At 34.4% G+C, this 13,233-nt stretch overlaps 3 protein-coding genes across 3 annotated transcripts; all 3 read left to right on the top strand.

Annotated features, from left to right (window-relative positions):
- The first annotated feature begins 1,162 nt into the window (after positions 1 to 1,162).
- Positions 1,163 to 1,588, top strand: LOC142620658 (putative mitochondrial protein AtMg00310). The gene has a single exon (XM_075793991.1). The coding sequence runs from the start codon at positions 1,163 to 1,165 to the stop codon at positions 1,586 to 1,588; it is 426 nt and encodes a 141-aa protein (XP_075650106.1).
- Positions 1,589 to 5,028: 3,440 nt separating this feature from the next.
- LOC142618581 (putative glutathione S-transferase) lies at positions 5,029 to 6,573 on the top strand. The gene is made up of 2 exons (XM_075791524.1): positions 5,029 to 5,351; positions 6,015 to 6,573. Exons 1-2 carry the CDS (start codon positions 5,043 to 5,045, stop codon positions 6,372 to 6,374), a joined length of 669 nt encoding a protein of 222 aa, XP_075647639.1. The 5' UTR covers positions 5,029 to 5,042; the 3' UTR covers positions 6,375 to 6,573.
- Positions 6,574 to 9,603: 3,030 nt separating this feature from the next.
- On the top strand, positions 9,604 to 10,998 carry LOC142618582 (putative glutathione S-transferase). Its single transcript, XM_075791525.1, has 2 exons — positions 9,604 to 9,959; positions 10,379 to 10,998. Exons 1-2 carry the CDS (start codon positions 9,651 to 9,653, stop codon positions 10,736 to 10,738), a joined length of 669 nt encoding a protein of 222 aa, XP_075647640.1. The 5' UTR covers positions 9,604 to 9,650; the 3' UTR covers positions 10,739 to 10,998.
- The last annotated feature ends 2,235 nt before the right edge of the window (positions 10,999 to 13,233 follow it).

The following is a 13,233-nucleotide window of genomic DNA, read 5'->3' as shown; positions in this document are numbered from 1 at the left end:
AGGTGTTTTTAATGGTGACGGGGTGTGGTGTGACAATGAGGATGGCATTGCCCAAATAGCAGAGCACTATTTCCAGAATCTTTTTACTTCTGCACAACCATGCAATATGTCAAATGTGCTTTTTACTTCTGCACAACCAAGCAATATGTCAAATGTGCTGGACTTGGTGGACAGGTTGGTCACCCTAGATATGAACCGTCAACTTCTTCTTGCAAACACTCCTGAGGAGGTTAAAAAAACGTTGTTCCAAATGCACCCCTCCAAATCACCAGGTCCTGATGGTATGTCTCATCTCTTCTTTCAAAAGTATTGACATATTGTAGGCAATGATTTTACAAGGGCTGTTCTTTCGGCATTAAACTCTAGTCATTTTTTGCATAAAATGAACTATACTCATATTGTGTTGATACCAAAGAAGAATGAACCGCAATCCATCTTTGACTTCCACCCGATCAGTTTAGGTAATGTGGTGTCCCGCATTTATTCAAAATTCCTTGCTATTCAGATTAAGCAACTTTTGCCTAATATTATATCTGATGCTCAAAGTGCGTTTGTCCCAAACCGGTTGATTACTGATCATACTTTTGTAGCATTTGAGTTGTTACACAGGATGTGGAATAAACGGAAAGGCAAGAAGGGTCAAATGACAGTTAAATTGGATACCAGTAAAGCATATGATAGTGTAGAATGACAATTTTTACGTGGCATAATGCTTAAACTGGGACTTGATGAAAGTTGGACACGGTTGGCCATGGAGACTGTTTGCACTGCCTCCTATTCAATACTTATCAATGGCAAGCCATGGGGTCTTGTTACTCCTACCTGTGGAATCAAGCAGGGCGACCCTCTCTCGCCTTACTTATTCCTAGTCTGCGCCGAGGGGCTGTCAGCAATGCGCTAGAAAGCTGAAGAAAACCGGTCCCTGAGAGGTGTAGTCTTCTGTCATAATGGAGTTAGTATATCTCATTTGCTGTTTGCCGACAATAGTTTATTATTCTACCAAGCCACGGTCCGAGAATGCCATCAATTGCTCCACATATTAGTGCAGTATGAATCTGCATCTGGGCAAGCTATCAATTGGCAAAAAACATCCCTCTTTTTTAGCAAAAACACTAAACCTAAGGTTAAGGAAGCAATCCAAGCTATGTTGGGGGCAAGGATAATGAATGATTGCGAGAAGTACTTGGATTTACCTATGGTTGGGGGTAAACCTAAAGCCAATACCTTTAGGGAGAGTCAGGAGCGAATTTCTATAGGAGTACTCGGTTGGAAGGAAAAGTTCATTTCCAAGGCTAGTTGGGAAATTCTTATCAAAACGATAGCACAAGCTATCCCTGCATACTCCATGAACCTCTTCAAACTCCCTAAATCCTTTTGTGATAATATCAATTCAATCTTGGCTAGGTACTGGTGGGGGCAGAAGAAAGAAGAGGGGAAGTTACACTGGATTAATTGGCAAAAGTTGTGCAAAGGAAAAGCCAAGGGAGGAATGGGCTTTAGAGACATTAATGCATTCAATTTAGCGATGTTGGCGAAGCGGGCTTGGCAGCTTCCACTGCATGCATTCTCTGTTTTACAGAATCTATAAATCCAGGTACTTCCCGAACTGCTCTTTCTTGGAGGCACCATTGAGGAACAATCAATCTTTTGTTTGGAGAAGCTTGTTAGCGGCTCGGGATGTCATCACTTCAGGCTCTAGATGGAGAGTGGGAGATGGAAATCTGATCGGGGTAACTATTTATAAGTGACTTTCACATGATCCTATCTTCTTGGGCCAACCGAATCCAGAATTAAGAGTTAGTGACTTGATTGACCATGATTCTCGGCAATGGGACAAAGGAAAAATCTATGCTCTGTTTGCTCAACGTACATGCAGAGAGATCCTCGCAATACCTCTCAGCAACTTGCATACCAGGGACTCGCTAATCTGGATGGAAAATAAGTCACGAACTTTCTCCGTTAAGACCGCTTACCAGGTGGCAGTCCGCCTCAAGCACCAACACGACAAAGAACACTCAGCTCCAAGGAGGGATCAGCCCATATGGAAGAAGATTTGGACTTTAAATGTATCACCTAAGGTTCGGACCTTCCTTTGGAGAGCTTGCTCAAACAGTCTGCCAACTAGAGACAATCTGCCTCGTCGAAAGATCCAAGTTGAGTCGCTTTGTGGTGTCTGCTGCCAAGAGTCTGAGACAACGGGTAACATTTTATGGGAGTGTCCTTTAGCTAGGAATGGTTAAGGGAAACATACAAAAATGCTCTTATGAAGCACGTGACTTCTTCTTATTGTTTGGACATATGGCTAGGACCTTGGACTTGTGTGGTCTGGAGAGGTGGGCTATCCTGGCATGCAGTGGCGACTTCAGGAATTTTTTTTAGGGTGTTGTTAAAAAAAATTTCTAGAAAATTTTTTTTTTTGTTACGTAGTTTTTTCTGTAAATATTTGTCTATAATCCTAGCAAAAAAATAAATAATAAACTATAAGTTTATTTGAAATATTAATAAAATTATTAATTATTGTTATTTAGTTGTTTTATTAATTTATGTCTTTTATAAACTATAATTTGTTATATTATTGTTTCATTAATTATAAAATTATTAATTGTTATTTAGCCTAACATAATTTAATTTGTTTGTTTTTTATAACATATTGGTTAATTAAATTATTATTTATTATTTATTAATTGTTTTTTCCAATTAATTAAATTATTATTTATTAGTTGTACATTACACTAAAAGAGTAAGTCATCTGTATATTACACATTTCATATGCTAATGTGCACATTACACTACTCATCAGACAAGTCTGCCAATCAAAAAATTTCACAATCATAATTTTACAAATCACAGTAACATTATCCTAAAAGACAATTAATATCTCACCAAACAATTCAACACCAATACCAACACACACCAACCAACGGATAAGAATGATAATAAAGCCAAAATACCAAATTCAAAAAGTTAAAAAATTATTAAAGTTAAACTCCACTCACTCTGTGAGTGCTTTAGCCAATCACTTTTTTTTTTTTTTTGAAAGGTGCTTCAGCCACAGCTCACAGTGTTCAGATAAATACTAAAGTTAATAAAGAGAGAGAAAGAGTGATAAGATTATTTATTTCATTTCATATTTGAGAGAGAGAGAGAGAGAGAGAGAGAGAGAGTGAAAGACTTCGAGAGAGTCAGAGAGAAAAAGAGAGAGAAATACCTGGGCCGATCTCCGTCTCTGATGTGCGAGTGCGACCTGCGACGGCGACGGCGACGATGACTGAGCGACTGCGACTGGAACTGGGCTGATCTCCGTCTCCGATGCGATGAGGCCAGGGGCGACGATGTCCGATGAGGCTGAGCGACTGCGACTGGACTGGAGCTGGACCGATCTCCGTCTCTGATGCGATGAGGGGCGACGATGTCCGATGAGCGATTGCGCTGGAGCTGGGCCGATCTCTGATGCGATGAAGGGCGACTGGACCGATCTAACTTCTAAGGGGAGGCGCCGTTGCTTCGTTTTTTCTTTTTAGGTTTGTTTAGCTTTAGTGATTTTCTTCTCTTTTTTTGAGAAAAGCTTTAGTGATTTCTGATGTCTGATGATGTACTGAACTACTGATTTGAGGTTGCTGATCTGTATTGGGTTTTTTTTTTTTTTTTTTTTTTTTTTTATAGAAATTGTGGGTTTTCTTCCTCTGTAATTTGTTGGGCTTTCCGTGGGCTTGATGTTGGGCTTGCTAGTTGCCGTCCGTTGTTTTGCTCTGTTAGAAATTTTTTTTTTTTTTTTGCTTTGTTCAGTTACAAATTTTTTTTTTTTTTTTTCTTGAAAGTAGAACAAATAAATTTTTTTTTTTTTTTTAATCGATTTGGAATGCTCGTAACAAGTTTTACTTTGAGCAGAAACAAGTTCATCCCAGTTCTATCCTAAATGGGGCATACGAGCTGTTAGATGAATACCAAAGGCTGATGCTGTCAAGAGTTTAGCGTGCTCCTGGTTTAGTTAGCTGCTCTATGGGTGGGGTCTAGTGTAGTGGTGTTTTTTCCTGCACTTGGAGTAGCTTTTTTCCTTGGCTGACTGCATGTAGTTAAGCCTGGGATTTATATGTTCTTTGTTTTTTTTTTTTTTCTTTTTTGTATTCTTTTGGTTCGTTTTTTTAATAAAATTTTCTAATCAGTTCTCAAAAAAAAAAAAAAAATCTAAGTCTTTATGTGTTTTATAATTCAATTTGATCTAATACAGGTTCTAGAAAGACACTTTTGCTGAATATCCAAACTCAAACACTTAACTCTTTGCAATGTCTACTTCTTATTGGATTATCTTTTGAACTAAAATTATATACAATTTACCAATCTTGTGGCTAATTAGTGCATATGGTCAATAACATCCATTCCATTCCAATATATTCTAAAATTCATGCAAATTTTAGAGATTAAAACAATAATTTTAGCCTTCGTTATTTTTGTCCCTAAACTTTGCATGAATTTTGCTTTTCACTCCTAAACTATTAAAAATGTTATAATAATCAATTTCATTTTTTTAAAATTATTTTTTAATCCCTAAACTATTGTAAGAGTTTCAGAGGAAAAAATAAATAAAACCTCTTTATAAGGTCTAAGTACCAAAAGAAATATACTTTTTAAAGTTTAAGAATAAAAAGTAAAGTTCATCCAAATTTTAAAGACAAAAATAATATTTTATTATAATTAATAGGTATACATTAGTCATAAGTTCATGTATCTCTCTAGCTGGTAGATATAGTCGTGGCAGGCTCAAAATTTTCCCTCTAGCTCAAAAGAAAATTTACTTCCTTTTCTCAAAAGGAAATCAGAAATCTAGGCGACTTGTCTCTACTTTCAGGATCAGGGATATACTTTTCTATCTTAATCTTTTTGGTTAAAATACGGTCAAACAGAAGGCTACCAAAATTGAAAAAGGTCAACAAAGAAGGCTACAAAACGTTAAAAAAATGAACATAGACCCCAAATTGTCACACAAAGACAAAAACATCTCTATATATATACACGAATTTGACAGGGTTAGAAAATAAACGAAAATGGAAGAAGTTAAGTTATTAGGAGTTTGGCCGAGTCGATACTGTTACAGGGTGATATGTGCTCTGGAACTCAAGGGTGTGAAGTATGAATATGTGAAAGAGGATTTAGCTAATAAGAGTGATTTGCTTTTACGATATAACCCAGTTCATCAAAAGGTCCCTGTGCTCGTTCACAATGAGAAACCAATTGCAGAGTCTACCATCATACTTGAATACATTGAGGAGACATGGCCACATAACCCCTTGCTTCCTACAGACCCTCATGAGAGGGCCCTCGCAAGGTTCTGGATAAAGTTTCTAGACGACAAGGTAATTTATATGTATTCCAATAATCCAAGTCTTTATGTGTTTTATAATTCAATTTGATCTAACACAGGTTCTAGAAAGACACTTTTGCTGAATATCCGAACTCAAACACTTATCTCTTTGCAATGTTTAGTTCTTATTGGATTATCTTTTGAGCTAAAATTATAGACAATTTACCTATCTTGTGGCTAATTAGTGCATCTGGTCAATAATATGCATTTATTTCAATTCCACTATATGCCATTTTTCATAGTACAGAATTTGTAACTGCCGAAATTCTTACACCTCAACTGTCATTTCTTAGTGTTTCGAACGAAAATATCCATGATTCAAATTCTTACACTTCCAACTATTGATGTATCAAAAAAAAAATTGTTACTGTTCGAATTACTTATTCAGAAATATCTATTTAATTAATGATTTGAATAATTTTTTAATCAAACAAATGCTGCATAGTACTTGATTATAACAAGAGGGATAGTACTTGAATAACAAGAGGGATGAAATAGTTGTTCAGCAATGATCTCATGATTCATTTTCGTTTCCAATAAAACAACAAGTAGCATTATTGTTTCTTCAACTAATAAAATTAGAAAACGAAAAGCTGGATATATTAATATATTTCTTTTCCTGATTGATAAGTGTTTCTTGAATCTTGTGATGCAGAGCCCTACACTCGTGGGGTTCTATTTAACTGTTGGAGAAGAACAAAAGAAGGCAACAAAAGAAGCAAGAGAGCTGCTGAAAATCATTGAAGAGCAAGGGCTTGGGGAGAAGAAATATTTTGGTGGCGACAAAATTGGATTGGCTGACTTAGTGTTTGGATTTATACCAGTTTGGCTGGGAGTACTTGAAGAATCAGCTGGTGTCAAAGTTATGAAACCTGATGACTTCCCTCGCTTGCAAGTATGGATTGAGAATTTCAGGGAAAACCCCGTAATCAAGGCCAACCTTCCTGATCCCCATCAACTATTGGCCCATTCCAAGCAGAAAAGGGAGGTCCTTTTGGCATCAAAAATTGCATAACTTAAAACTATCTCTCTAATGCAGTCTTAATAATATATTATTATTTCGTCATGCCTAGCAATAATTATTTTTAACTTAATGTAGGCAACATGGGCATTAATATTTTGTATTTTTCTTTTATGAAATAATCCTTTGTATGTGTCAAATACCAAACTAGTTAGAATACAATAAAGGTTAGAGAAAGAAGCAGATAGACTCATTATTGGTTTGTCGTCACTATTTCATGTGCACAGGACTTATTATATATATCAGTGAGGGTCGAGAACTAGTTTTCCTATATGAAATTGTATTACAGTCTTCCATCAGGGGCGGCTCTATAGCTTAATCAGGGGGTTCAAATGGACCCCCTGACTTCAAAAAAAAAATTATATATGTAAAATATATATATTTTTGGTTAGTTTAATACTTTAATTTATTCTTAAAAAATATCTTTTTGCACACCCTGATTTAAATCTTGCACATACTCATTACAAGTATTTTCGACTCTAAGAGTAAAGAGTACGTGTTTGTAAATTGTAAGTGTAATTCTTTTTTACAAATTTATATTATGTGTGTGAGTATGTCTAATATTGATTGTGCACATTACTTTTTGTTATAATGTTATTTGTATAAATTATGATGTATGTGGTTGTTTGTGTGTACAATATAAATATAATATAACTTTATAATAGAGAGGGTTTTTTTACATGTGTGTGAATTGTTATCCTATTATAATAACTTTTGTTATAAAGTAAGTAAAATTCAAGAAAAAAAATTGTAAAGTTAGTGATTATTCAAGCATTTGAGTAGTTAAGTAAACACATAGTGTATAATTTTATGTAAATGAGCGTGATTATGTGCATTAATAATTAATACGGAGCCAATGAGTTGAGATTAGTCATTTAGTCTGAAATATTTTTATAAAAACAAAGTCAAATAGATAAAAACAACTGTATAAAAAAAGTGAGTTCCAGTTAGCTCAACTGGTAAAGTCTTTGATGATTGTATAAGAAATCTGGAGTTCAATTCCCGCCTACACCAAAAATTGATTGGTGTCTTGATCTGATGATAAAAAACTATCACTAGGAGCGAATGCTATAAGTTGAAACTCTCTAAAAAAAAACTGTATAAAAAAATGGTCATAATAGGCTCATAGCTATCTGCATTGGCAATAGATACTCGTAATGAACTATCATGTAACATTCAAAATTTGAAAACTTGTAGAATAAAATTATAAAACTTCACATAATATTATTATTATTATTATTATTTGTCGATAACTCAATATATTTAAGATATTTTTTTATTATAAAATTTTAATGAACCCCTTGAACAAAATTTCTAGAGCCGCCACTATCTTCCATGGGGTGTGAACTTACGACTTTGAGTAACAATTTATAAAAAGTAGTAGAGGTTGGTTCCAACTCCCAACTCTCACTCTAAACTACTGCATTCTCCCCATTTGGCTAGGCTTCAGGATAAGAGTAGTTATGGCCATGGGATGAGTTTGGAATGGCCCAACCCAAACCCAAACCCGACACCCTATATTTGAAACTTGAATCCCCGCCCAACCTGTTCTTTCTTCTCAACATAAATTCTTAAAACAAAAGTTTTGAATCCTTCTTAATCTCAATTCTTGATTAGTAGAGTCATGACTTTGGCATTTGATAAAATGCAAACTGGCTCCTCGAGTTTGGCTTAATTTCAAATATACCTCTTATACTTTCTATTTAATGCAAAATGGCTCTTGATGATTATTTTTTATCGTCAAATCAAGACACCAATTCATTTTTGGTGTAGGTGAGGACCAAACTTCAAATCTCTTATTCGACAACAAGAGGTTTCACTAGTTAATCTAACTAAAACTCACGTAGTCCTAAGATATCATAATAGACAAAATGACCATTCTGTAAATTGTGAGGGACTAAAAATGCATGTGACTACTTTATTAGTATTTTGAATAAAATTTAATTTGAAAAATTAAAAATTTTAAAATAAAATTTATTAATAAATAATAATATTTGTAGACAGATTTAGGTCATGTTCAATGCATTGAAACATTGAACACAATTCAGATATGACCCGTGTCCAATTTTGGATCCAATTTTAAAAACATGTTAGTTCCGTATCCTCTTTAGATCTAGTGAACTGTAGTGCACTAAACAGAAACTTTATCCTTACTAAACCTTGTAATAGTAGTACAAAACTAACATTTTTCTTAAATATCATATTTTAAAAATAAAATAAAATAAAAAAGAACTACTTAAGCAAAACAAAACAAATTATCGAGAAATAAAATGAAAAAAAAAAATTATTTAAGAGAGATCAAGAAGTGGAGATAAGAGTCCGGATGCAATGAAACAAACAACTTGAATCTGCATGCTGTTCCAAGATTGAATGGAAGTTCTTGAGCACCTTTCGCCACACTATCAACCAAATAGCAGCAAATATACTAGTTTGAACTTGAAGGCATGTTGTGCCCATTTAAGTTATTGGGCTTTTTTTGGGCCAAGCAGATTGCTTTTAGCCCATTTCTAGCACAAACTTATATATTTCTTGGGCCAAGCAAGATTCTTTCTTCGATTAAGTTCGGATCTGGTATACATGCCGCCTGAATTCAAGTACCTTTTTTATAAAAAAAAAATAAAAAAAATTGAATTCAAGTAACTTCTTCAGAAAATCAAAATACTAATTTCCAAGAAAATAAAATAGAATAAATAAATGAAAACAATTATTTTGGATTTAAACTCGAATTTTCTATTGTCATCTCACTTAGCTGTTGGATCCCTCTTTCAAAAATCTAAAGTGATAAATTAAAAATAAATAAATACTTTGTTAATTGATAGGATTTATATCTTCCATGGTTGCTTCTTATGCACCATGAAATTAATGCATTTAAATACGGTTTATTTAATAATTTATTTATAAAATATGGAACAAAAAATTGAAAATTAGCTTATTTTTGAAAAACTAAGGCTAGATCTTTGGAAAAAAAAAAGTAGAAACAAAAAAACAAAAAGCTGAAAGTTGTAACAAACAACACTAAGCAGCCATTCAAATGTATCAAGTCAATGAAGGAAAGGGCAGAGGATATATTTTTTTATATTTGATTAACATACATGATCAAATATATCTGTTTACACCACATTTGGACCTATCTAAGTGGAGTCAAACATGGCAACTACTTTAATAAAAAAAAACTTTTCTCCTAATCTTTTGAATTTGAAGCCTAATCCATTTTGGTCAAGTATATGAACTTATTAGCTGGTTAGAAAGAAGAGCATATAACTAAACAAAATGGAAGAACTGAAGCTACTGGGAGCTTGGCCTAGTGTTTACTGCTATAGAGTCATATGGGCATTGAAACTCAAGGGTGTGAAATATGAATATGTAGAGGAGGATCTTTCCAACAAGAGTGATCATCTTTTACAGTACAACCCAGTTCACAAGAAGGTTCCGGTGCTCGTCCATCACGGAAAACCAGTTGCTGAGACAAGTGTTATTCTTGAGTACATTGAGGAGATTTGGCCACAAAATCCCTTGCTACCGAATGACCCTTTTGAGAAGGCCTTGGCTCGGTTTTGGACAAAGTTTGAAGAGGACAAGGTAATGCATTTCTTTTTTCCGAGGAAAAAATAGTTTGCATTTTAATATCTTTATCTCTATGCTTGCCAATTTGCAATTGAAGAATGAAATTCTCAAATTTATGCAATTTTCTTCCCCTTTATTTCAAATTTCTCAAGAAATTTTCAAATGCTTATAACAAAGTTCACTGTTAATGATTAAAAACCAATGTTTTCTTGGCCATTTGATGTAAAGCTTTATTAAACCTCTCTTTTTTATAAAAACAATTTTTTTTTTTATTTTAAAAAGTTCATTTTCGAAAAATTATAAAAATAAACTGTACCAAACCAACACAAGAGTGAACAATATTTTCATTAAAAATTTGAGAACCCATATGAATTCTTCTCCAACCTCAAGAATAGAACAGTTGATTAAGATAACCACATATTTGGGTTCCACAGAGCCCAGCCTTTTTTGCTTTCTTTCGTGGTGTAGGGGAAGAACAAGAGAAGGCAACTAAAGAAGCCAAACAACTGTTGAAAATAATAGAAGATCATGGCCTTGGGGAGAAGAAATTTTTTGGAGGCAATAAGATTGGATTGGTAGACTTGGCCTTTGGATGGTTATCTGCCTGGCTTGAAGTCATGGAAGAAGTAGTTGGTATAAAATTGATGGAAGCTAATAGCTTCCCACGCTTAGAAGCTTGGAATAAAAGCTTCAAGGAAGACCCCATGATCAAAGAGAACCTTCCTGACCGCGATGAAATGTTGCCATATTTCAAAAGCCTAAGGGAAAAGTTGATTGCATCAGCAACAACATAAATGTGGCATGCACAATTTGTTCCTTATGTCTCATTGTTGGAAAATTACTACATGAATTTTAGTTCAACATGCATAACAACCAAGAAGTGATGTCTATGTAGAAATAAATCAATTCCGGCCTCCTCATTGCTTGGATATTTTTTATATTATCTCTTGGATTCTTGGGAGTTTGAAATGTAAACCTTGCCTCGTATACTCTTGCTTAGTTTCTGAATGTTCAAAAAATGTGTAAAGCACCTATGAACGTTTAGACCCCAAAATACAAATTACCAACACAAGCTTATTATCAAGATGAAAATGAACTTTTCGTTCCTACATTTTGGGTCAATTCTCATTTTGGTCCCAAAATTGATTTTGTTGCAAATTTCATCCCTAAAAAAAGAAAATCGTTTTTAAAATGATCCCTGCTGTCAACCCACTGATGGAAACCTCCTACATGGCAGACGGAGTGTCCTGCTTGCTAACGTGGCCATTAAAATATTATTAAAAATAATTATTTGGCATTTTTAAATGTCAAGTCAGCATTTTAATTTTTTTTTAATAGAGACATGTCAGATAATTATATAAAAAAGAAATTAAATTAAAAAAAGCTTAAATCTAATTTAATTTTTAAAAAAATTACTTATCATTATTAATTTTCACAAAATCATTACAACTTGTTCTTCTTGTTTTTCCCAATCAAACCCAGTAATAAAGAACTCAAACCCAGATTACAAGAACACAATCCCACAACCAATAACTCAAACCCAGATCACAACAACAAACGAAAAAAGAAAAAAAAACAGAGATCAAACACAAACACAAACCCTGATCACAAATAGAGATCAAACACAGACCCAAATTATAACAACACAAATGAAAAAAAAAGAAAAGAAACAGAGATCAAAAAATTTCTTCATCTTCTTCAACTGTTCTTCATTTTACAGCTTGTTCTTCCCGTTCTTCCCAAATCAAACCCAACATCAACCACCACCTCAACCACCATAGCTCTCTCTTCCTTTCATGGCTGAATCACCATGGCCGGAGCATATAAGCTCTGCTACTTTCCACCATGTGGATCTCTACCCCTTTCTCTCTATGCAAAACACAACAACTGAAACCCACACGATTCAAAACGCAAAAACTGGAAAAGTGTTGAAGAACCTGGAAAGATGAGCTTATGAAAAAAAAATCCAGAATCACATAATCACAAAATCATAAAACCCAGAATCACAAAATCATACACAAAATTAAAACCCAGAATCACAAAACCATACACAAAATTAAAACCCAGAATCACAAAATCATAAACCCAGACTCACGGCCCAGATTGTAGCCCACGGCCTCTGCTTCTTACCGGCGTGGAGGCCCAACCATCGACACAAAGAGAGAGGGTGAGAGATGAGAGCAAGTCATAGAGACCCACGACCCACTCCGACTTGAAAGAGCCATAACCCACACCAATTTGAAGCTGATCTCCACGCCTCCACTGGCGTTGTCTCCGCGTCTCACTACCGTCGTCTCCATGCCTCCACGCCCCTACACATACCCAGATCAACCCACAACCCAGATCACAACCCACAACCCAGATCAACCCAGACCAAGCACCAAACTCTGAAGCTAATTTTTCACAAAATCTTAATCCAAACCCAAAAACCCTCACTAATTTTCACAAAATCTTAACCTAAACCCAAAAACCCAAATCTTAACCCAAACCCAAAAACCCTTGGTGACAGTGGCTTGGTGATTCGGAGAGAATGAGAGAAGCATGACAATAGCAAAAGAGAGAAAGAAGGGATGAGAGAGCAAAAACCTATGTGTGGTACTATAGCGAGAGAGAGAGAGAGAGAGAGAGAGAGAGAGAGGGGCTTGAACAAATTAAAATATACTTTTTTTTTCATAGTGCTACAGTTTCGGTGAGATTGTTGAAGAACCTAGGTAAGATGAGCTTAGAACCTGGGTAAGATTAATAAAAAAATCGTTTAAAACTAAAAAAGTAAAATTTTTGTTTTTTTTTACTTTTAAAATTAAAATTAAAATTGAGGAATTAAAATTTTTTTGTTTTAATTTTTTATTAATTAAAATGCTGACGTGGCATTTAAAAATGCCAAATAATTATTTTTAATAATATTTTAATAACCATGTCAACAAACATGCCACTCCGTCTGCCACATAGGAGGTTTCCATCAATGGGTTGACGACAGGGACTATTTTAAAAACAATTTTCTTTTATTTAGGGATGAAATTTGCAACAAAATCAATTTTGGAACCAAAATGAGAATTGGTCCAAAATATAAGGACGAAAAGTGCATTTTCGCCTATTATCAAACAATGTATGTGCGAAATATGAAAATAAACTAAATCAGAATTGGTAAAACAATTTAGACCATAATTAATCACAACCACAGCAGCAATTAAAGGTAAACATTAAGGGAAGAGAGATGCAAATACAAAGACAACACAGCGATGTGTTATTGAAGAGGAAATTGAAGTCCTCAGCGTAAAACCTCTCTGCC

Source organism: Castanea sativa, chromosome 12, assembly GCF_040712315.1.
Source record: "Castanea sativa cultivar Marrone di Chiusa Pesio chromosome 12, ASM4071231v1".
NCBI classification, from domain to species: Eukaryota; Viridiplantae; Streptophyta; class Magnoliopsida; order Fagales; family Fagaceae; genus Castanea; species Castanea sativa.
Note: the sequence above shows the minus strand (reverse complement) of the source record. Positions and strands in the feature narration are given on the sequence as shown.

What these genes read in the sequence shown, in the direction of transcription:
- LOC142618581 (XM_075791524.1), top strand. Translation starts at nt 5,043, where the DNA reads ATGGAAGAAGTTAAGTTATTAGGAGTTTGGCCGAGTCGATACTGTTAC. An exon ending in TAAAGTTTCTAGACGACAAG is followed by an intron (nt 5,352 to 6,014) that starts GTAATTTATATG and finishes CTTGTGATGCAG; the next exon opens with AGCCCTACACTCGTGGGGTT.
- LOC142618582 (XM_075791525.1), top strand. Translation starts at nt 9,651, where the DNA reads ATGGAAGAACTGAAGCTACTGGGAGCTTGGCCTAGTGTTTACTGCTAT. An exon ending in CAAAGTTTGAAGAGGACAAG is followed by an intron (nt 9,960 to 10,378) that starts GTAATGCATTTC and finishes TGGGTTCCACAG; the next exon opens with AGCCCAGCCTTTTTTGCTTT.
- LOC142620658 (XM_075793991.1), top strand. Translation starts at nt 1,163, where the DNA reads ATGAATGATTGCGAGAAGTACTTGGATTTACCTATGGTTGGGGGTAAA.